At 35.8% G+C, this 22,597-nt stretch overlaps 2 protein-coding genes across 21 annotated transcripts in view; both read right to left on the bottom strand.

The window, feature by feature from the left end:
- Positions 1–577, bottom strand: part of RBL2 (RB transcriptional corepressor like 2) — a 50,099-nt gene extending 49,522 nt beyond the window's left edge. For 3 of the 5 annotated variants that reach the window (XM_031954507.1, XM_031954506.1, XM_031954508.1), the window contains exon 1: positions 96–356. In XM_031954507.1, coding sequence (XP_031810367.1) covers positions 96–356 — 261 coding nt within the window. Of the gene's footprint in view, positions 1–95 lie in introns of all 5 variants that reach the window. The other 2 variants (XM_031954509.1, XM_031954505.1) reach the window with 2 other exon arrangements.
- Positions 578–10,582: 10,005 nt separating this feature from the next.
- Positions 10,583–22,597, bottom strand: part of CHD9 (chromodomain helicase DNA binding protein 9) — a 250,227-nt gene continuing 238,212 nt past the window's right edge. For all 16 annotated transcript variants that reach the window (XM_031954497.1, XM_031954491.1, XM_031954498.1 and 13 more), the window contains 3 exons: positions 21,550–21,681; positions 15,133–15,237; positions 10,583–14,180 (listed from right to left, as the gene is read on the bottom strand). In XM_031954497.1, coding sequence (XP_031810357.1) covers positions 13,302–14,180; positions 15,133–15,237; positions 21,550–21,681 — 1,116 coding nt within the window. In that variant the 3' untranslated portion in view covers positions 10,583–13,301. The remainder of the gene's footprint in view (positions 14,181–15,132; positions 15,238–21,549; positions 21,682–22,597) is intronic.

Genomic DNA, 22,597 nt, shown 5'->3' with positions numbered 1-22,597 from the left:
GGCGGGCACTCCGCTCCGAGGGGCGGTGGCCAGGCCCGAAATCCGGCCGCGGCTCTGCCCCAGGCCCGCCAGCCCCTCCCTCGATGCGGGCGCACCTCTAGCGTGTAACTTTGGCTCATGCTCCGGTAGCTCTCCCATGCCTCGGCCCGCGCCTCCTCGTCCATGTTGAGGCGGCCACAGAGCTCGTCAAAGCGCTGTCGCGTCTGAGGCGCCGGCATCTGCCCGATAGGGCCTCCACGCTCTTCCCCAGCCTCCTCCCCGCCATCCTCCGCTGGCGGTTCCTCCTCGGTGCCGTCCTCCTCCTCTTCTTCAGAGGCCGCCGGCGGCGGAGGCGGCTGGTGGGCCCCTGCCGGCATCGCCCTGAGCTCCGCGGCGGCCGCTTCTTAGGCGAGCGGGCGGCCCCGGCCCAGAGCCATTCAAACCGCGAAGCGCCCGCCCGGCCGGCTGCCCGCACCGCGCCTGCGCCGCCAACGGTTACGTGGCCGCTCCAGCAGCCGTAATTGCGAACGCGGCCTCCTGGAAGCTGTAGTCCACGTCGGGTGCCCACGAGGGACAGAAAACCCCATTTTGTGTCTTCGGCGGAGTTTCTGGAGCTCATAGGAATTTAAGAATTGGGAGCGGCTGCTCAGTCATTTAAGACCATGCCTTTATTTTATAGTGGAGGTGAATCCCCTGGACTGGCGCCACTTTTAGCTGGGGACGAGGGGGTGGGGTGCGCGCGATGGAACGATGTCGTGTTCATCGACCAGGAGAAACTGAAGCAACAAGCACTTGTTACATTTGTAAGATACACCTTAGCCTCCTTAGAAGGGGGAAGGAAACAGTTTCAGGCAGAGTGACTTGTCCAAGGTCACCCAGCGAGGCGGCTCACGTCTCATTCCCATTGCAGACCTATGCCAGTGTCTACACCGGCAATCTCATTTTCTCAGGCTCTGCGACTCTCGTTGAAGAAATGGAAAGTGAAAGAAGGGAGTCTGGAGGCCTGGGCTCTTGTTCCCGCCCCGTATACTTTGTAATGATGTGAATTTCATCAAGGTGAGCCTCAGTTAGTCATTTGTTTAATGAGATTTGAGTCAGGGGCTGAAGATTGCCTGAAGAAATTGAACCTAATGCAACATTCCTAAGAAATCGCGAATGATCTGGAAATGCCTGAGAAATTAAAAAAAATTAGAAGAAACAATAAAAAAAGGAGAATCTGAGTAAGATACAAATGTAGTACTACCACTATGCAAAAAACTGGTAGCAAAATTTTAAAAATATATTGATCAGAAAGGCTTACAAAAATAGACAGGGCATATTATTAAAGTTAATGATCACTTTTTAAAAATTTGCAAGTAATTCGGAGTTTGCAGTTTTATGTATGATCATTTTTTCATTTTGAGTATTGTCACTGTGTAATGCCAGAGAAACTGAGCAAGATAGAGATTAGAGAGTATTTAATAGTTTATTAAATGGAGAGATATACTGGAACCAAATGGATCCATGGTTTGGTCCCAAGGCTGAATGAGACTATTGTCTCCAAGAATCCAGCAAATAATGTGAGTTCTCAAAGACATATATACATGAGGTGCAGATGCAGGGGGTAGACTGAGGCAGGGGCAGAGTCAGGTTGCTGAGAGGAGGAAAGGGACTCTGACAGGGTGGGATGAGCCACCAGAGATGACATGATCAGAGGGAGGAAGCCTGGAAAGGCATCTTGATAAAGTGGTATCTGACATTATAATAAAGAAGGAGGGGAGGTTTTGCAGAACTGAGAAGCAGGGAAGGGGAGGCAGGACTGAGTCAGGATAATTAGGGAAACTGAGTGTTTGCTGGATTCTTGGAGCCAATAGTCTTATTCAGCCCTGGGACCAAACCATGGATCCATTTGGTTCCAGTATATCTCTCCATTTAATAAACTATTAAATACTCTCCAATATCTATCTTGCTCAGTTTCTCTGACATTACAACTGTTAGAATAAAAATAAGGGCTTAATAAAGCATACTGTACTTGGATTTAGAAGACCTAGAGTGTAGTCCCCAACAATGCCATTGATTCATTGTATTATTTGGAACAAGTTCTAGCCTCCTGGGGACTTAGTTTCTCATTTGTCAAATAAGGGGGTTCAGAGTATATGGAAGAACAAACAGTTCAGGCCTTAGTCCTGCAGCAGTGCTATTTCCCCAAACTCTCTTATCTGCACTGGGAAGTTTATTCAGTGTTCATAACTTTCGAGGGGAGTAAAAAGTAGTAATTAACAGCCTATAATTTTAAATCCTTTAAAATAAGTACAGCTTTATATTCTAATAAAAGTTTTAAGTTCTGCCTCATCTTATTAAGGCACCCTAAAAATATGGTCAAAATACCCTCCTCTAAAACTAATTCAGTCATAAATTCTCCTGCCTGACAGCCTGAGTTAAGGTTTTGACAGAACTTTGGTTCTCAGTTATTCTAATTACTCTAAAAACACCCTTGAAACCTTATTTTATACATGCACTCGGCACTATGGTAGAGTAGGAAAAAAACCAGTGGATTTGGACACTTGGTTGCTAATTAATTACATGCTATGATCTGGGAAAATAATGCCTATTATCAACGTCTAGAATTTTGAGGGTTGGTTTAAATGAACTTGCTTTTTTTCTTCAATCTAAAATTCTATGATTCTATTCTTAAGGACTCTACATTTGGGTCACAAAGTAATTTCTTCCAGCTAATTAGAACAGTATAAGACCAGGAGTTGGGAGACCTAGGTTCTAAACCTGATTCTGCCTCTAGATCGCTTCAGCCAACTCAATTCCTCTTTCTGCATTGAAGTTGCTCCTTTTCAAAAGGAATCCTGTTTAACCCTGTTAAACTCTAAGATGGCACAGAACCCAGCTCAAGAGGTGTCTCAGGCACTTAGGAAGAGACCAGATAGATTTCAAAATATCACTTGCTTTTTTTTTTTCCCACTAAAATGGAATATCTAAGAAAAATCCAAGTACTTCATATCCAATTGCTTTTCAGACATCTTGAAATGGATCTCCAGTAGATATATTAAAGTCAATATATACAAAATGCAGCTCACTGTCTCTCCCCTCCCTTCAAATCCTCTTCTCATTTTATATTCCCTGTTGCTGTAGAGGGCAATACCATCCTTGTCTACTCTCAGCTTTGGAAACCTAGGAGCCATCTTGGATTTCTTCCTATCTCTCCCACTCCACCCTCACCCCAATCCAATCTAGCTGTTAACAAGGCTGTCCACTTCACCTTTGTATCATGTCTCTAATATATTTCCTTCTCTCCTTTGACATTGCCACCACTCTAGTGCAGCTCTTGTAGCCTCACATCCGGACCATTGCAGCAGCTTACTAGGAAATGGCCCTGATGGGGGATGAAGGGGTCTCTACTTGTCTTAAGTCTCTCCACCCCAGTCCAGCCATTCAGCCACTAAAGTGATTTTAAGTGCATGTCTGATCTGGTAATCCTCCTAACTCAAATTCCAGTGACTTTCTATTATTTTTAAGAGCAAATACAAAATGCTCTGTTTGGTATTCAAAGCCTTTAATAGTCTCTTCCCTATCTTTCTTGCTTTCTTACACCTTATTCTCCAAAACATACTCTTCAATTCAGTGATACTGACCCCCTGGCTGTTGGATAAAAAAAGATTCCATTTTCTCTGGCTGTTCCGTGTATGGAATGATCTCCTCCTTCTGTTACTGACCTTCCTAGATTCTTTTAAGTCCTAATTAAAATCCCACTAATGTAGGAAGTCTTCCCTAACTAATTAATTCTAGTCAGTCATTTCCTATCCTGTAAATGGCTTTCTTTGTCTCTATTTGTTGTTTGCATGTTGTCTCCCACATTAGATTGTAGGCTCCTTAGGGGAAAGGACTGTCCTCTTTTTATTTCCAGAGCTTTGCACAGTGGCAGGCACAGAGTAAGTTTTTAATGTTTATCGATTATGTCAATAGACCTGGAAATATAGTCAAAAGATTAAGCCTGAAGGCATTACCTAGTTTGGAGGACCCAGCTTGCAACCCGCTGAGCACCTGAGGCAAAATATCTGCTAGACACAACATACCTTCTAGCCACAACTTTGGAAGGGGTCTGCAGATTCCATTAAGGAAAAAAAAAATGCTGAAAAAAATTATTTTTTCTCCTAGTCCTATGCATAAGACAAATAGTAGATGATTTCTCTGGGGACTAACAAAGCTTCTGACTTTTGAACAAAAACACCATTGTATGTGAAGATCGCGTATTTTAAAATCAGGAGTCCGGAGTTCAGGTTAGGGGAAAATCGTCAGTCTTTATTCTCAGTGAAGAAGGATCGCAGGCGGAAGAGAATTGGCAATAGCAATGTGTGCAGCTGAGTCAAGAAGCTAGCTAGAACCCCAACCACACGACCAGCAGCTAGGAGAATGGAACCCAGGCCCAATCTCTTCCCACTTCTCTCTCAGCCTCCACCCACCAAAATCGTCATTTCTTGTACAACACATCAGGACTTGCACAGAGAGTGGGCAGGGACCATTCTTTATCCAATCATGTATATTAATAGAGTATAGTCCAATTACTATTTAGCCTCATGTACTTGGGACCTCAGTGCATCAACTCAAGCCTCAGCCCATTACAATTGTAGAGTTCTACTGAGAAAGGGTAAATGATAAAGGGAAGGATTTTAATTGAAGCCAGAAACTGGAAGCAGAATTAACAGAGCAAGAAGCACAACTGTTACTTGCTCAGTAGGACAACACTTGGCAGCCATGGGTGGACATTTCCGGCAGAATTTGGGAACCATCTCTCAGGGGTGGTTGGCTCAACATTGGACAACCAGTAGGGAGCAGTGTAATCAAATCAGTAGGTTTGTAACACTAGCTATGAGTGGTTTCTCTACCCAGATGTGCCAGCCAGAAATGTTCCTAGAATCCCATTTATGAAGGGGAACCACGGCAAGTACTTTATCACTTCATACATGCTTTATTTCTTCAGAAACATCTCCCTGAAACTTATATCCCTTTAGTACCCTCTGCCTCTGGGGACCCTCTGGAGAGGAGAGGATGGAAGGTGGATATCAAGGTGGACATCCTAAGCACTCCTCCTAGGTCCTTTATTTAAGGAGGGGGTCTTGGGCAAAACCTCATCTTTCCCACCTGGTTGTAAGCTTTTGTCATGCTTCCAAAATGAGTACTCCCCTCACTCCTTGAGACTATCAGCTTTTTCACATGTTTTCCTGGATTGGATTGTGAGCTCCTTGTGGGCAGAGACTATCTTTTGCCATTTTTTGTATCCCCAAAACTTTAGTACAGTGCCTGACACATAGTAAGCACCTAATGTTTATGAACTAATTGATTACAAGTATGCCCCTTCATGTGTTTTCTAGTCACATATCTTAACATGTATCTCTCTTTCCTGTGTGTGTATCCTTTCCACTGATTATATGTTTGTGGGAGAATATGCTCCAATGTTTAGGAGAGAAGTGTTTTACTGCTAGTCTTACTGTGACATTTCATTTAAAATTATTATAGCTAATTGCATACTCTGGCTAATGCATTAGTAGGGGCTGATTCTTTGGGAGTACTTGTCATTATTGTATATGGATAGATATATGTGGTGTATTTACATGAGGACACACAGAATCATACTGAACTGACAAGTGTGTTTCTTCCTGAGGAAATAGTAATTACTAGTACAGTACATAACATTGCTTCTACAAAGGGTAAGTGAATCAACTATGGCTGTTCTCTGTAACTATGGGGACATAGGGCAGTTGATTGACATCCTTTCTAGAAGCAATGTTAATGCTTCATTCTAACTGATTTCTCAGACCTTTCCCCAGCCAATAATCCATTATTAGTGTTATGTTTAAGTTCCTCGAATCTCTTCATCTCTTCTTTTATGTATATGTATATGTATGTATACACTTAGCAAAAGGCCTTACACATAGTACTCAACATTTTTCATTCATTCATTTGTGAAGTTAATGCTCAATAACAGTAATTTCAATGCGTGAAACAGACTTGATATTCCCTTTCTTAAACTCCTCAAAAAAGCAGGCTACACTTTATCTCCTCTTTCATTCCATAGTCTTGGGCAGTCGGGTTTCTTATTATTTTTTTTTTTTTTAGCACCCTTAATGTTCCTAATATGGCTTAATAATCAAAATTATGGTATATAAACTTTCTTCCCCCTGATCCCAATTGCCAATTAGTAACCCATGTTATTTGGCCTATCCGCTTTGGTGGAATAAAAGCTTTGACTTAAAAAGAATCCAGTGTGAGTGTTCTTAATCCAACTCTAAACCAAAACCTTTGTTTGAACATGCCTTCTCAATCTCCTTTGCAGACTCATCTATTTCATACCAACTGTGTTTTCTTTGGATTTGTCTTGGGACCACTTTCCTCCCTCTATATTCATTTTTGGATCTCTCAACAGTTTTATATTGCTATATGTCAGAAGTTTTCTTATGCAAACATATATACATGTGTATATAGATGGCATCTTAAACTGATGTCCTGGAGACATTATAAACTCAACATGTTTTCTTTCCCCTCAAACTTTCCCATCTTTCCAACTTTCCTATTTTTGTCATTAACCATCCTTCTAGTCTCCCAGCTTTGTAACCTTAACATTATCCTGGACTTTTTGCTTTCCCTCATCTTTATATAACTCAACTCTAGTCTTAGGGCCTTTGCTCTGGTCATTCCATGGACTTGGGATGTACTCTTTTCCTTTAAGATGTAGATGAATTATCTTTCCTTATTCCCACCATGGTTAGTGTTTTCCCTCCTAAAATACTGTGTGTTTAGCTCTGTGTTTAAAATTTAACTTTTGTAAACAATTGTAAGTAATCAGTGTATTCTTATATTACATATATGCATATGATTACATTATATTGTACTTATTAGAATGTAAGCACTTTGTGAATAGGAACTGTTTCTTTTGACTTTTATTACCTGCCTCTTTCTCCTGGAATAGTCACTTAATAAAGATTTGATTGATCTCATGTCAGTTTCTGTATTTTCTACTTTAATTTACTTGGCTTTCAATTTTATTAAGGGGCATGGTATTCCCTTAATTGAAAAAAAAAATCTCATTTAAGGCCAGCTCTCTCCTATTTATACTGTATAGACCAATTCCTTATGTGGAGTGTAAAAATGCTAAATAGTAACGGATTATTTAAAATGATACTCCTAACTACAACTATGTATCTGGGGATTTAATTATGTTAAACTAAAACATTTTTTAAAGATGTCAGTGAATTCTGTCTTATTTCAACATTGTACTATGATGTAAAAACTTGAAAAACTTTTTAATAAGATGGTCTTTACTCATTTTTGAGTAATTAGGTTTTTAAAATTATTTTTATCAGCCAAGCTATAGTAGTCATCTCATCAGTGAATTACCATTAGTATTTAGTTATATCACAAGAGGAAAACTATTTATTGAAAAATTTTATCCTGACCAATGATTGTTGGATTTGATGAACACAATCTTAATGACATTAACACAAAAATTGAAAAATCTACCCCCTCGAATTTAACACCAGTGCCTTCTAAAATGATATAAACTACAACTTGGATATTTGTAAGTGGGGGCCTACTGACAAAGTAATAATGATTCTTACATTTATATCAAGCTATTTATTGGTTTTGAAATATATAGTATACTTAAAAAGTCACCGTGGTTCCTGTGAAAAGTATCAACAAGCTACTAATAAATTAGATGGAGAAATTGGGATAACTTTTGTAAAGTGAATTATGATCCCCAATACCCTATTTTTGGTGTAAATGTGATCATATGTATATGAAAAGCACATAATTGGCACTATAGAACATTATCAAATTATGCCCATGAATTATGATGAGTTCCTAAATAGTGATGTACTTTCCCCCTACTTATACAAATTGAAACCTAGCCTTATCTTCTCAATGGTCCACTCTGTCCAAATTTTGTATAAATCATTCACAGAGCAGCTGTCTTTATGTAACAGGGGAAAATATGGCAGACTTGAAAATTTGCCTCAAAAGTCAAAATATGTTTATGTTGAACTGTAAAACTATAGTTAGATGCATAGTATATGTTGAATAGGTACCATTTATAGAGATGCTTACAGGCTTTTAGAAAATGTTATATAACTTTACCTTATTTAATCCTCACAATCACCTTGTGAAATGGATAATTAAAATATCTCCATTAGGGGAAACAAAATCAGAGTTATAACTTAAGTTCACAAAACTTGGAAGTGGCAAGTTAGAAATGACTCGAAATTGAATCCTCTGACTTCAAGACCCAATGCTTTTTCCACTGCACTCTACCATAGTAAATCTGGACAAACCTTCAAGTTAAAGTGGATCTCAAAATTAGATGTCAGATATCAGCTGGTCCAATCACCTGTTCAAAGCAGGAATTTCCTCTATAATGTTCCTGAAGTGGTCCACTGTTATCTGCTTGAATACTTTAAAGGGGGAGGGGGGGGGGGGGAAGAGAAAGAGCTCACTAACCTGACAGCAGATTCCTCAAATCTTAAATGGACTATTTGGCAATGTTATGCTCTATCTTATTTATTGAAGTGTTACAGCACACCTACAACTAATTAGCCAACTAAACTGGCATGCTAAAAAATTTATAGTATATGGAACATTTGAATAATTATCCAGATTGTTAAAATAGTAAATGGCTTCTCTTTAAGAACCTAAACTTTTATATTCAAATTTTTTTTGATGCAAATCTAAAATATATACATGTTAAATATAAGCACCTTTGTTTGATGGCTTATAATTATGAATTTATCAATGATTGTACTATGCTATAAAAGTGATGCCTTCAGGACCCACTAAGGGACTATTTACTCTTATACTAAATGTACCTGATTGCTACAGTAATTTAAAAACCCTAAATCTGATGACTGGAATAAAAGAAAAAAGAAAACCTCATGTTTCCCTACCACTAGGATGCTGGCATCCAACAGACCAGACCCTCTTCTCCCTTCTAATTTGCTTCTAATCTTCTATGGATTAGGAAACCAGATCACTAAAATTGATAGAATTGTATCTAAGAAAAGGATTAACAAGTTTTAAGCAAATACCTGAGGATCTGTCTTATGAATAAACTACATTAGTGTATATATTTTGCAATATTCATTTAAGTTATACAAGACTGCAAAATTATATATATTGGGAAATTTCCATTCTTACTTGTAAAGTGAGCTTCATAATGCATCAATTATATGATCTGTTGAAATTTAATTTGTTTAGCTGTAATTACATTAATTTGTACTATATAACATTTTATGGTAGTTCAAATATCAAAAGCACTAATTATCATAACTCACATTCCTATGTCACTTTAAGATTTACAAAGTGATTTCATTATCCTTTTTTATTCCATTTAAAAAACATCAGAGCATTATTATCTTTGTGTTTTCAAGTTATTGTATTATTTCTTAGCTTTTTCATTTGGAAATATAACTGAATAACTTCCAGATCTGTAGTTATTTCAGGAGTTGAGAGAAAAAGGTTAGTTTCATTATATTTCAGGAAGGCAATATTTATATATGATATTATGATAATACGATATGCTGCACACTTAAGGAGTCTCTGTTGAGAGTTTCAAATTTGTTCAGGGGAGGAGGAGATGTTGGGAATACACACTACAAAAAACTGCTAAAAAGATTTACAATGAGTTAGCTAGACTAAAGTAATGTTTCACTGTGGGCAAGTTATCTTGCCTATTTTCTCATACTGCACATAAACCTTTATTGAGAGTTATAAGAAAGGAAAAAAACACAAATGTTTAAAATACATGTGAGACAAGGTGATATAATGAATCAAATGCTAAACTCAGGAATAATGAACTGCGAACAAATGCTACTTTTGACAATTACCAGCTGTGTGACTTTACAAAAATCAATTAACTTGTTTTCTCATCTGTAAAACGGGTATAATACTTGTATTTGCTTCACAGTGCTATTATAAACGTCAAATGCACTTTGAAAACTTTACAACACTATCAATTATACAGTTATTAATATTATTACAGAATGGATAAATCTTCAAATCAAGGTCTAAGAATATGAGTAATGGCTTTAAGAAAATCGCTGTCAAAGAAGCAGAGAGAGACTTCAGCTAAACTCGCGACATTAAATGGAGGAAAAGCCATTGTTCCTCCAAAGTAGAATATTGCACACGGTTTGAGACTTCTGATGATCTTTTTTTCTCATATAAAACTAGAAGGAACTATAGAGAGAAACTAGTCCACTTTCATTTTACAGGGGAAGCAAAAGAAGCTTCAACAGTAAAATGGCTACCAAGAAACAGCTTTGGAATTTGATTTTTCTACAGACTTCCTTCCACTCTAATACTGTTTCTACTATTCTATTAATCTTTCTAGATGAACTTAAAAAACTAAGCATACATTTGGCATTACTCAAAAAGGATTATTCCCACAATTGTGGATATGTATGTTATGTATGTATGTATGTATGGGAATAACTTTCTCCTGACTTTTTAAAAGTTGTCTCAAAATTCTCAAGATAAATACTGTAGTTGTCTTTTAGTGTCTAAAATGATTTTATTACAAATACAGTTAAAATAATTACTGTCATTTATAAAGGCTGACATCATGGGTAGTCAAAGAATATGTTTAATAAAAAATAATTAAACTTCCATTTGCTCTATAGAACATCATAGAAAGTAATTCAATAAATTACAAATGACTTTTTAAGACATTTTTTCAACTACAGAAAGCAAATTCAGACTACACAGAACACAACTGGCAAATATTCGAAATGTCCAAAAGAAAAACTGGACTAAGACTTAGATCATGAAGCCTGAAACAAGGGATATAAATACAAGGCAATAACAGCTATAATTCTTTTTAGTAACTACCAACACACACTTGGATATCCTTTCAACTGGAAACTTCAGTATTAGTGTAATTCTATTGCATTTTCCTTAACCCTTACTTAACTTTATACAACCATATTTGCATGTTGTTTGGCTGATAGCTAGACAACTTTTTCCCAATTGATACCAATTTAATATGCCTCGAAACCCAATAGAATATGTTCAAAGTCAATATTAGCCTTAATGCTTTGAAATCTGTAATTGCCTTATTACATAGAAAGAGAATCACTAGGATGTTAACCAAACTCACTCGACCATAATTAGGAAAATACTTTATCTCATAAATTTGATATAAATTAGGTTTTAGTGACAAGATTTAGGGCTTTTTTTGGGGGGAGAAGGGCTTAGCTAGAGAAGAAAAGGAAAGGGAATAAAGGGAACACGAAGGGAAGAGGAAGAACTGATGGTGTTGAAATACTCCATCGGCCAACTAAGTTTTAATAACTTTTTGAAAACTTTGGCTATTTCATAGGTGTATTCTAGTTAAACAAAAGTGCAATACTGCAAAGGGAAAATATTAAATATGTAATATATCCTTTTCATGATGAAGAACTGCTACCCACTTCTCTTGGATGGGTATGATAGTCACTATTGCTAAGACATTGCATAAAGGGCCATCAAATCAAAATAAAATAGTGGGAAAATCAATACAATCCCAATAGAACTTATATAATTTTGTAATTACATGTAATACTGCTCCTATAATAATGGGAATAATTATTTTACATATAAAGTTATAATTTCTTGGTAAAGGTCTTAGTAAAACCCAATATAAAAGTTTACTTTGTGACAAAACAACAGAACTCTTATCAAAATATAAAAGGGTTCATTTAATGTGAGAAGTGTTTGGAGGGATTTGTTACTCCCAAATTTTAATCCTTTGCAAATATTATCATTGACTTATACTAGTATCTATGTGTGTGTGTGTGTGTGTGTGTGTGTGTTTTTAAACATTTACTCTTGTTGGGTCTCAAATGAGATTCTAAACTCAATTTTAAGTTCAAATGGATTTGAGTATGAACATGGACCTCTACCATGTCAAGAATAGCAGCTTAAGCAGAAAGTCATATCACATGAAACATTGGACATATTTATTATTATTATTATTTTTTTTTAAAGAGAAAAGGGTTTTAAGGACTGTTAAATAGAAGAAACCTTGGGTTTCTTTTGGTGTGTGTGTGTGTGTGTGTGTGTCTGTGTGTCTGTGTGTGTGTGTTTTACAGATATTACTTGTATTTCTTTTTGTTACTATTCAAAGTGCATTTTCAAACAGGGCAACTCAGCATATTTTATATGAACTGATAACCCAACACTGATTCTGGGCAATGTTTAGTCTGATTAAACCTAGAAACTCAAAATACATTTAGGCTATCTGCATTTTTTTTTTTTTTTTTTTTTTACCAATATTATCTGGTAATTTCTTAAGCGTTCAATGACATAAAACACAAATAGAAATCTACACAAACAGAGCAAACAAACAATTTCTTTTACATGAAGTATGCAGTGTTGAAAGTTCTTGTCAGTGGCACTTCATGAATTTGCTTTTTCTGACCCCTAGAAAGACATTACTGAACCTCAACATGATTATTTCTGAAGAAGGCCCAAAGTCCACAATGTTCAAACTAAGTAGGTCTATAGGGTGTCTGTATGAACATAGAATTATTTTTATGCTGACTTGCCTTCACTGGGATCAGAGTTTTGACTAAGCAAAACAAGTCACTTCTTTTGCCAGATTTACATGATACACAGGATGTGTGTTTTTTTCCTCTTTTTTTTTTTTTTTTTAAAAAAACCCTGAAAACAAGTATAGAATTAGAAATGAATGTAAACTTCCTAAACTAACTCAGCTGAGGTAACAGGTAGCCAGTATAACTGGCTGATTGGGAATTTTATCTCTTCTTTTAAACACACTTGTACCTGAATTGGAAACATCAGCAGTGCATCACAACACTAGAGCATTTTCATGTAATTAAAGCAATGGATGATGATGTAGATTCTACAGCTTTCATGACATTCATTAGCTGCCCAAATTATTGCTGAGTTTTTGATCTGTAAATTATAGGTGTCAAGGAGGCTGTAAAACTATATTCAAATTAAATCAATAATGTGCATAAAGTATTCTGTGTTCATTGCAAATATATTAAATATACAGCTCTCATTGAGCATAATTTCCATAAAATTAACCCCCCAACAAAATTATAATGCCTTCTGTTGTAATATTACACCATTGTGTATTTGATAGTACATACAAGTTCAGAAACTTATGAATTTCAAGAAATATTACATGCAAAATGTCTCTGAAAGCAGTTTGCACTTCTAAACAAATACTGAAATGTTCTGTCAGTAAGTTATCAATGCACTCAACACTGGGATATTTACAATGAATAGTTAAAGAATAAATTCAAAATCAGTTCATAATTTAAGTGCAGAGTCTGGAGTCAGTCTTCATTACTAGAATCTGACTCCTCAGATGATGATGATGTACTCTCAGATCCAGATGAAGCATCTGCTTTTTCTGAACCCTCATCTGTGCTGTTTTCATTGAGAGAACTTGGTTCAGTTTCCCCTTTTTCTTCCTGATCTCTAACCCTGGAATCTTCCTCTTTTTCCTCTACAGGCTTGGTTGAGTCTAGATCATTGTTTTTGTTGTTCTGTACATCAAAAATATTGGACTGGGACAAAGCTGGGATATGAAGATTAAGGCCTGGAGTGAGAAGCATCCCTGGATATAGTATATTGGACAATAGTAATGGGTTAAGAGCTAAGGGGTTGGTAGCTGCAGCAGTATTTAATGCAGCAGAAGAGGATGTTGAAGGAGAACTCGAAACAGAGTTTTCCCCAACATTGTCAGAGTTTTGGCTTTCTGTCCTTTCTTTTCTTCCATCTGGCTCCTTGGAGTCATTGCCCTTTTTCTCTTCTGCCACAGATTCTGTAGGTTTTGTTAGGAGTCCTCCCATGCCTAGTAAATTTGGTAATCCTGTCATCCCTGACAAAAGCATTGGGAACATAGCAGCCATGTTTTTATTCACTTCTCCACCAGATAGGCTGGCAGGCATCCCCATCAATCCTGCAGTTACTTGTAGAGACTGAAGGTTTTGCAGGTTTTGTTGTAAGGCCTGAAGAGTTGTCAGATCCACACCTGGGAGCAATCCATTGGCTAGCAAAGGATTGCCAGACACATTTGCTGCTGTTGCAGCAGCTGCCGCCGCCGTTGCCTTGGCAATCTCACTTTTAGGCCGTCTTCCACGCCTGCTTACTTCTTCTCTTACAACAGGCCCAGTAAGAATACGGTCATGCATGCTTTCAGGAAGAAATCCCTGAAACAAATAAGTTCTTATTTAGTATTAATACATCCATGTAATCACATTCTGACAATGAAAGTAACAGCTATTTTGCTTACCAAACCACATATCAAGAAATAAAGTTTAAGCATCCATAGGAACATTTTTCACTGAAGTAAATATACTAACTTGTATAACTAGACTAAAACCCTTCTCCATGAGGAAATCTTAGCATTTCTAGGATCAAAGAGAATCTGAAGAGGCTTTAGGCCTACAGATCCCAGCTTCTTAAAATGTGGGTCACGACTCCATATGGAGTCTCATAACTGAATATGGTTTATTTGTGACTTATTATCAGTAAATGTTTGATTTTACCAATTTTATATATCTCTATACCAAGGTCATGTAAAAATTTCTTGGGTGAAAAGGATTCATAAGTAGAAAAAATAAAAGGCGCCCTTCCCTCAAATTAAGTAGATAAAATTTCTATATCCCTATGGCCTCAGAGAAGATTAATCCAATATGCTCCTGTTTTATTTTTGAAAGGAAAGACATAGTTGAAATAGCTTGGTTAGTTTTCTTAGAGGCCTATTTCCTTAGTTCCAAGAGCTCTTACTGCTAGTCTTTTGCCTCTGGCAGCTTCAGCCTCTCTCTTTGAATCCTGGCTGCTCAATCTCCCCAACTGACTCCTGACTGAGGCTTTAAGAGCTTCTGGTGAGCTTGTCCTTTTATGTGCTCTTTTAGAGGTGTGAATTCAAAGGTTGATTCCTCCTCCAAGAGTGGGATTGTGGGAGCTGTGACTTGTGAATCTCCTCCACTGAACTTGTGAATCTCCTGGAGTGAATCCTTACTTGTGAATGTCCTGAAGTGCCTATCAAATCCAGTGACTTAGCACCTTGTAAGAATCATAACACCTTCCGCCTATAGTTTTGGTAATTAAAGATAAAATTACATGAAGTTTAAGCTTAAATCAATATTTAACACTCACAGACTGTTTAACAACATCTCCCCATTCAGGAGCGACTCCGTATTCAGAATTTTCTTTCAAGAATCTACATAAATCTTTCAAAGGAGGAGCAAATGCTCCTCCTACCTGTAATTGAAAAACAAAATGTTAGATGATTACAATTTTATTAAATATTGAAAAAAAATTCTTCCGCGATTTCTGTATTTCCCTTATTTTTATTAAATATGCATATAAAATTTGGCTCAGCTCCCAACCAAATTGTTAATATTATTGTATTTAATAGTCCAAAATCCCAATATAGTAAATGGCATAGTATGTCATATATGCTCCATTTTTAAATTAGAAAAACCAAAGATATGAACTCCAGTATGATGGATAAATCCTCCATGGAAGACTTAGAAAAAGACATTGAGAAGAACTACATAGGAAGACAGAGAATAGAAAAACTGTGCTCTGCACTAGCAAAAAGAATTTTCATGTCTACGATATCATGTATCCATTAAAGTATGATGACTGTATGTCAAAATAAATACATTCAAAACTATCTCCCTTCACACACAAAGATGAAGTTGCTTATAAAAAAGCATTCAAACAATGTTAATTAGTGTAGAATTTAGCTCAAAATATTGAATAGGGCAGTATTTCTAAGTTACATTTTAAAAATAGATTTATCTTTGCTACAAGAGATTTGGTCCTTTCCAGTATGGAAAGGGCACTGGATTTGGAGTCAGAGGACTTGTTTGAAAATCTCAGCTTTATTAAATACTTATATATTTTGAGGGAAAATCACAAATCAGTTAAAGGAGAAAAAAGGGAAACAGTTGAACTAGAGCAAAGATGTCAAATGCTCAGGTCATGAGTGACATGTGGTCCAAATGTTTAATAAAATAAACAAAAATACAATATAGTACAGATGACATTGATATATGGTTTTTTAAGCCAATATTTGGCAGACAGGTTTTCTTATGTATGATTTCGTGACCCAGTTTCCAGTTGAGTTCAATACTACAGAACTAGATGACCACTAAAGGTCCATTTCAGATTCTAAATTTATAATCTTATAATTGACTTCTTTCAAAATTTTCTATATCAATATATACTACAGACCAATATTATATAGACTAGGCAAAATGGGGAAATTCTTAAGTTACCTGTTAAGAGTTTTATAATGTGTGATATTGGTTTTCTTCCATTCCTTTGTCTTTCAGTTCTCTATGAAGTCTTTTGCCATTTAAAAAAAATTTTATTTCTCAATTGAAGAGTCAGAAGAGTTAAGGTCTGATTTTGCCATTTATTTATTGACTGGGTGACAACAGGCAAAAATCTCCAAGAGTCTCAGTTTTCTTATTTGTAACATTGAGATTAATAATAATACTGGCATGATATATCTTAACACAAATGTTCCTATTAAGTCCAATACTTTGGAAATATTAAAATGCTATCCACATGTGTGCTGTGATCTTTCCATTTCATGAGGCTAACTATAGGCTTTCAGGTCTCTAGATTTTTATGTGCCTTAGTACAAAGTACAGGTAATACTTTAAAAAAATTATTTAAAACTATATCCAAAGAAACCAAAAACAAAAAAGGAAAATAAAAAAACAAAACAAACTATTGTCATGAGCTCAGCAGAATATCAGGGAAGATTCAAAATGTTACAATAAATTTTCCTTTCAAGAAAACATGCATAATAATAAAAGAGATTATATTTATGACTGTCCATCTTTTCTTTGCTTCCTTGTAAGTTATTTTTTTTTATCCCTGTAAGTGCTGTGTACTTTTTACTTTATTCCTTTTTCCCTCCTTTCCTTCCTTTCTTACCTCCCTCACAAGTTTTACACACACACACACACACACACACACACATATATATATTTACATACACCTACATGCATACATACACACATATAAATATGTATCTAAAATACATCTAATATGGCTGACTACTGTAAATTTCTCTCTTGATTGAATCTTTAAGTTTGACTTTGATTACCACCCCTACATTTTAAAAATTTCTAATAAATTCCACTTCTGATTTTTGTTGTAGCATTTGCATATATCTCTTATTTCCTACCCCTAGTAACTCTCCTACTTTAATTCACTCCTTAATTTACTTTACTATTACATAACCCTCCTTCCCAACCATTGATTCTTCCCTTCCCTCCAAAAAACAATTTGTCCACGATGAGTCCCTTTAAATTAATCATTGATGTTGGTTCTTATATGTTATATGTTAACATTCTTATATGTTAAATTCCCTATTATGTTCAGATTTGGTTAAGACAAAGTCCTGAAAATCTGCAATTTCTTTGAATGTCCATTTTTGGCCCTGCACAGGCCTAGTTCTTTTGATTACTGATATATATGTTATTCCAGAACCTGTGGTCTTTTATTGTAGCTGCTGATAAATCTTGTACAATTCTAATTGTAGCTCCAGAATATTTAAATTGTTTTGTTTCTTTGTTTCTCACAACATTTCATTTAATCTGGGGGTTTTGAATTTGGCAATACTACTACTATGTGTTTTCCACATAGGATCTCTTTGAAGTGATGATGGGGGAAGTTTTTCTATTTCTATTTTCCCCTTGTTGTTCTAACATTCCAGGACAATTGTCTATTTCTTACATTATTGTGTCAAAGGTTTTTTTTTTTGTTTTTTTTTAAAGTCATGGATTTCAGATAGTGAAATTATTCTTACTATTTTCTCTTCCTGATCTGTTCTCCAGATTTTTTTTTCTTTTAAGATGTTTTACATTCTGTTCTATTTTTTTATTCTTTATTTTGTTATATTCTCTTGAAGCTCCATTAGTTTTTTCTTGCCAAATTCTAGTTTTCAAAGAATTATTTTCTTCTTTAAGACTCTATATCATCCCCTTTTCTAGTTGGTCTCTCATAATCTTGTTGCAGTTAATACTTTTTATTAATAATCTGGCAGAAGCCTATCTTCCAGTTATTAATTATTCTGTAACTGACAGAAATAGGTAAGTTAGAAAGAAAGATAGGGAAAGATAATAAAGAGTGTTTTGAACATGAGTTTTTGAGATGCTTACAGGACATCCAAAAAGAAATTTCCAATAGGTAGTTTATGGATTAGGAGTTCAAGAGATCCTCTGGGAATTATCTGCATATAGGTGATAACTGAATGCATGGAAACTGATGAGAATATCAACAAATTGTACAGAGTGCACAGAAGAAGACCTAGCTCAGAGCTTTAGGGATACATCCTTACTTAAGTGTTGGGATCCTGATTATTCTGAAAAGAAGACTGAGAAAGAGTAGCTAGGAAGATAGGAGAACTGAAAGAAATGTTACAAAAACCTATAGTATACCCATGAGGATAACTATCCAGGAGGAGGGAGGTATTCAACAGTATCAAATGTTGTAAAGAAGTCAAGAACAATGAAAAGTGGGGAAAAGGGGTATTGGATTTGCTAACTTAAAAGTAGCTGTTAACCTTGGGGAAAGCATATTTAATTAAAAGATGAAGTCAGAAGTCAGACTATAAAAGACTGAGAAATGAGAGGAGTAAGTGGAAGCAGTAGTGTATAGACAACTTTTTCTGTACTCTAGATAGAATTATAGTGAAATAGAGAAGAAAGAATGATAACTTGGAGGAGATGGTTCAATATAAATTAGTATTTTTTTTTTTTAAGGGTGAAGGAAACGTTGGACTGTTTGTAGGCAGCCTGCAGGGAGCCAACAGATGGGGAAAGCTAAAAAAATAAGGGAAGATGATTGATGGAACAATTTAACTGAGGGGATGGCAGGAGAAGGTATCAGAAAATTCGCCTAATATCACCTGTTACTAGATAGAGGAGGGAGAGAATGAAAGACATTGTCAAGGAGTCTTGAGAGAACTAAGAGTGAGTAAAGGGAACACTCAATAAAGAGCCTCTATTTTCTCATTAAGAGAGAATGAGGTCCTAGGCCAAGATCAAAGGGTCAGGGAATATTTTTTTTCCATTATTAAAGCTTTTTATTTTCAAAACATATTCATGGATAATTTTCAGTTTTCACCCTTGCAAAACTATGTGTTCCAAATTTTTTCCCCCTCCCCTACAAGGCAACTAATCCTATATATGTTAAACATGTGCAGTTCTGCTCTACATATTTCCACAGTTATCATGCTGCACAAGAAAAATCAGATCAAAGAGGAAAAAAAATGCAAGCAAGCAAGCAACAAGAATTAAAATACTATATTATGATCCACACTCAGTTCTCATAGTTCTTTCTCTGGATGCAAATGCTTCTCTTCATCACAAGACCATTGAAATAACTCAGGGAATGTTTTAGGAAATGTGATGCCAGAAGAAAAGATCCAGAACATTCCTTGGAGGGAATGAGATAGAGGCATAGGATCATATAGGTATAAGATCAAAGAAATAGAGCTAGAAAAGAATTTGGATGCTATCTAGTCTATTGAAATCAAGCTAAAATAAAAATGGGGGACACTAATCCATATCTAGGGATTCCTATAGGGTGCGTATTGACTTAAGTTTAAAAACATAGTATTACTTATATTTTACTGAATATTTATTTTGTTAAATATTTCCCAATTCCACTTTCATCTGTATTAGGCCATACTTAGGGAGTATAGAGAGCCATGTATGTGATGCCCCTAAATACAGTCCAATCCCACTCCCAATCATTTTATAGGTGAGGAAAGAGATCCAGAAAAGTTAAACGACATATCCAAGGTCACATGCTGTTACAGAGATTTACTTGAACATAGGTAGCTTTGTTGGAGTGAAAATCCATTTGAGATAAGATAACATAAGTTTATCATGGACCCATTCAGCATGGCATGATGATTTCCTTCAGCACTATTCAGCATTATGTGGGGGGAGAAGAATAGGATGGATTATGGAAATATGAATTGGGGGTTTGAGAATACATGAGAAGCAACAGAAGAAACCTTTTTAGAAAATAAGGAAATGAGTACAAACTTCATGCAATCATATATAATTATATCTGGAATGTTTATTATTAAGTAAAACATAATTAAGCTTGATAATATATTTACTCACATGAAATTTCCCCAGTTTCAACCAGCTAAAATAAATTTACCCAAAATAATTTTAGTTTTCCAGAAAAATCTGAAAATCCAGTCTAAGCTATAAAAACCACCAATCCAGGACTAGATAAAAAAGCAACTACATAGTTTTGGGCTTTTTCAACATATTCATCACTTATGCTGGGTTTGTTTCCCCTCTTTAAAAATACTATGTGTTAGAAGGGATGACTCTGTGGGAGGGGAAGAAGAAGGATACTGTGGATACCAATGATGAAATAAGAAACATGACATCAATAAAAATTTCTATGCATATATACATAAATGTGTATTTATGTTCATAGATATGTATACAAGCAACTATGATTAAAATGATGGCTTTGGGTTTCTCGATCGAGATTATAGGGGTCATCTTGTCCAATATCTTCATTTAAGACAAAATGAAGATGAGGCAAAGACAAGTTTTCTTTCTCTAAGATCAAAGTATAAGATCAGAAAACAACAGTCTTACTTAATGGATAGCATCTAACTTAATAGATAAAAAGTTTGTCAAACTTGATGGTGGCACCACACAAAAGTTAAGGGAATTGTGTAAAACGATAATTTAAATAATAATACTATGCCCCCCCCCCCCCCCCCCGCTACTTCCTTTAAAAAAATGAGTTTGAAAACCTTATCTTGGATCTTAGCAATTGAAGTACCTATAGGAAGGAGAAACCAAACCATCAGATTATGTGATTTATGCAGAGTAACAGAAAGGCAAATGAGAAATTTGTATTTCCTAACTTTCAAGTTAATTTTCTTTCCTTCTTACTCTGATTCTCCTTATTGTTTCTTTATTGGAACATAGGATAGTGTGGGGAGCTAATACTTTAAAAAGAAATGACATACATTCCTTCTAATGTTTCCTCTATGAAAGAAAGGAGACTATAGTTCCACACTACAATTTTAGCATGAATAAAGAGATGAACTTAAGCAAAGTGGAGATAGTTCAGTTACATATGGTCAGGAAATAGACTTTCTAAAAACAAATAATAAAGTACTTTTTCTACACTGAAAATTCTACTGAAAAACTTGAGGGACATAAATATTTAAGTAACTTTCCTGCTTCCAACAATTTAGCCACTGAGGGAGAACTGAGGCCTAGAACTATTAAAATAATGGTATCAGTGTATATGTGTACACCCACACACACCGTCCCATTTGATCTTTACCATAAAAATCCTGTGAGAAGGTGCTATCATTGTCTTAGTATTTTATTGATAAGAAAATTAAGAGCCAGAGGAATTAAATAATTTGCCAGGAACTCAGAGTACTGAGTCTCAGTGGTAGTATTCAAATCCAGGTTTTCCTGTTTTCAAGTACAGTATTCCAGCTACCATGTCATGACACCACTTTCAATTAATGCACACTGAAATTGTACATACCTTTCTGGCATTTCTTCTGTTGATCAACTGAACACGTTCTTCTCCAGTGAGACTATTAATATCTAATTTGTTGGGGTTTCTGCAACGATGTCTTTTTTGCTTAGGTCTCCCCCCTTCATGAAGTTGCATTCTCTAAAGTACAATGTATTAAAATTCTTTATTGAGGATCAAGGAACAAGGTATTTTGACAATTCAGGTCAGAAGTTAAAGGATAATAAAGCACACTTTTCAAACTCTACTTTCTGTGTTCAAATTGTGAGGAAACTCCTTCTATCAAGGTAGATCTCTAACTTTTCTGTAGTGAATAATATTAAGAGACTTGCATGATAGTTGAGAATTTAAGTCACTTACCCAAACAACTAGAGTCAGACTGTGGCTTGGATCCAAGTTTTCTAGGCTAACTCTCTTCAGTGTGCTACAACATACTGACCCCCTCTTCACATTTCCTTAATGTGAATTTGGCATGAACAGGCCAAGGCATAGAAGCAGCAGTTTCAATGAATCTAAAGAACTTCAGCATTAAGGAACATTGCAAGGTGCTCAGTAATGAGAGTGTTTAGGAGTAAACAATTTAAACAGCGCAAAACTACATTGCTACCTTTCCCAAAGAATCAGAATTAGAAAGGACTTGTTATTGAGTCTCAAAGCTGGAAGAAATTATTTCTTTCTGGTCGAAATAACTAATTATTATATTAGGACCAAGGTTTTTCCCTTTTCCCACTTCCTCATCCAAAAATCAAACAAAATCTAATCAGACAGTAAAATAAATTCTACGTTTGGGTTAATAGGTGCATTCCTGCTCATTGTGTTTATTCAGATAGGTCTGGAAAATATGGATTCTCCCTTTTATCAGACAGGTGATATGAAAATTAATGTCTATTTGATCAAGATTTGGGTGATCCAAGTCACATACCCCAAGATTTTCAGTGTAATATAGCCCAGTTTCTCAATGTAATATTCATTTTTCTTATTGTTAACTAATCATAATATGTCACAGATATTTTGTAATAATGAATTCTTCAAGTTGGAAATACACCACTGATATTAC

The sequence above is a fragment of the Sarcophilus harrisii genome, chromosome 2 (genome assembly GCF_902635505.1).
Source record: "Sarcophilus harrisii chromosome 2, mSarHar1.11, whole genome shotgun sequence".
NCBI classification, from domain to species: Eukaryota; Metazoa; Chordata; class Mammalia; order Dasyuromorphia; family Dasyuridae; genus Sarcophilus; species Sarcophilus harrisii.
Note: the sequence above shows the minus strand (reverse complement) of the source record. Positions and strands in the feature narration are given on the sequence as shown.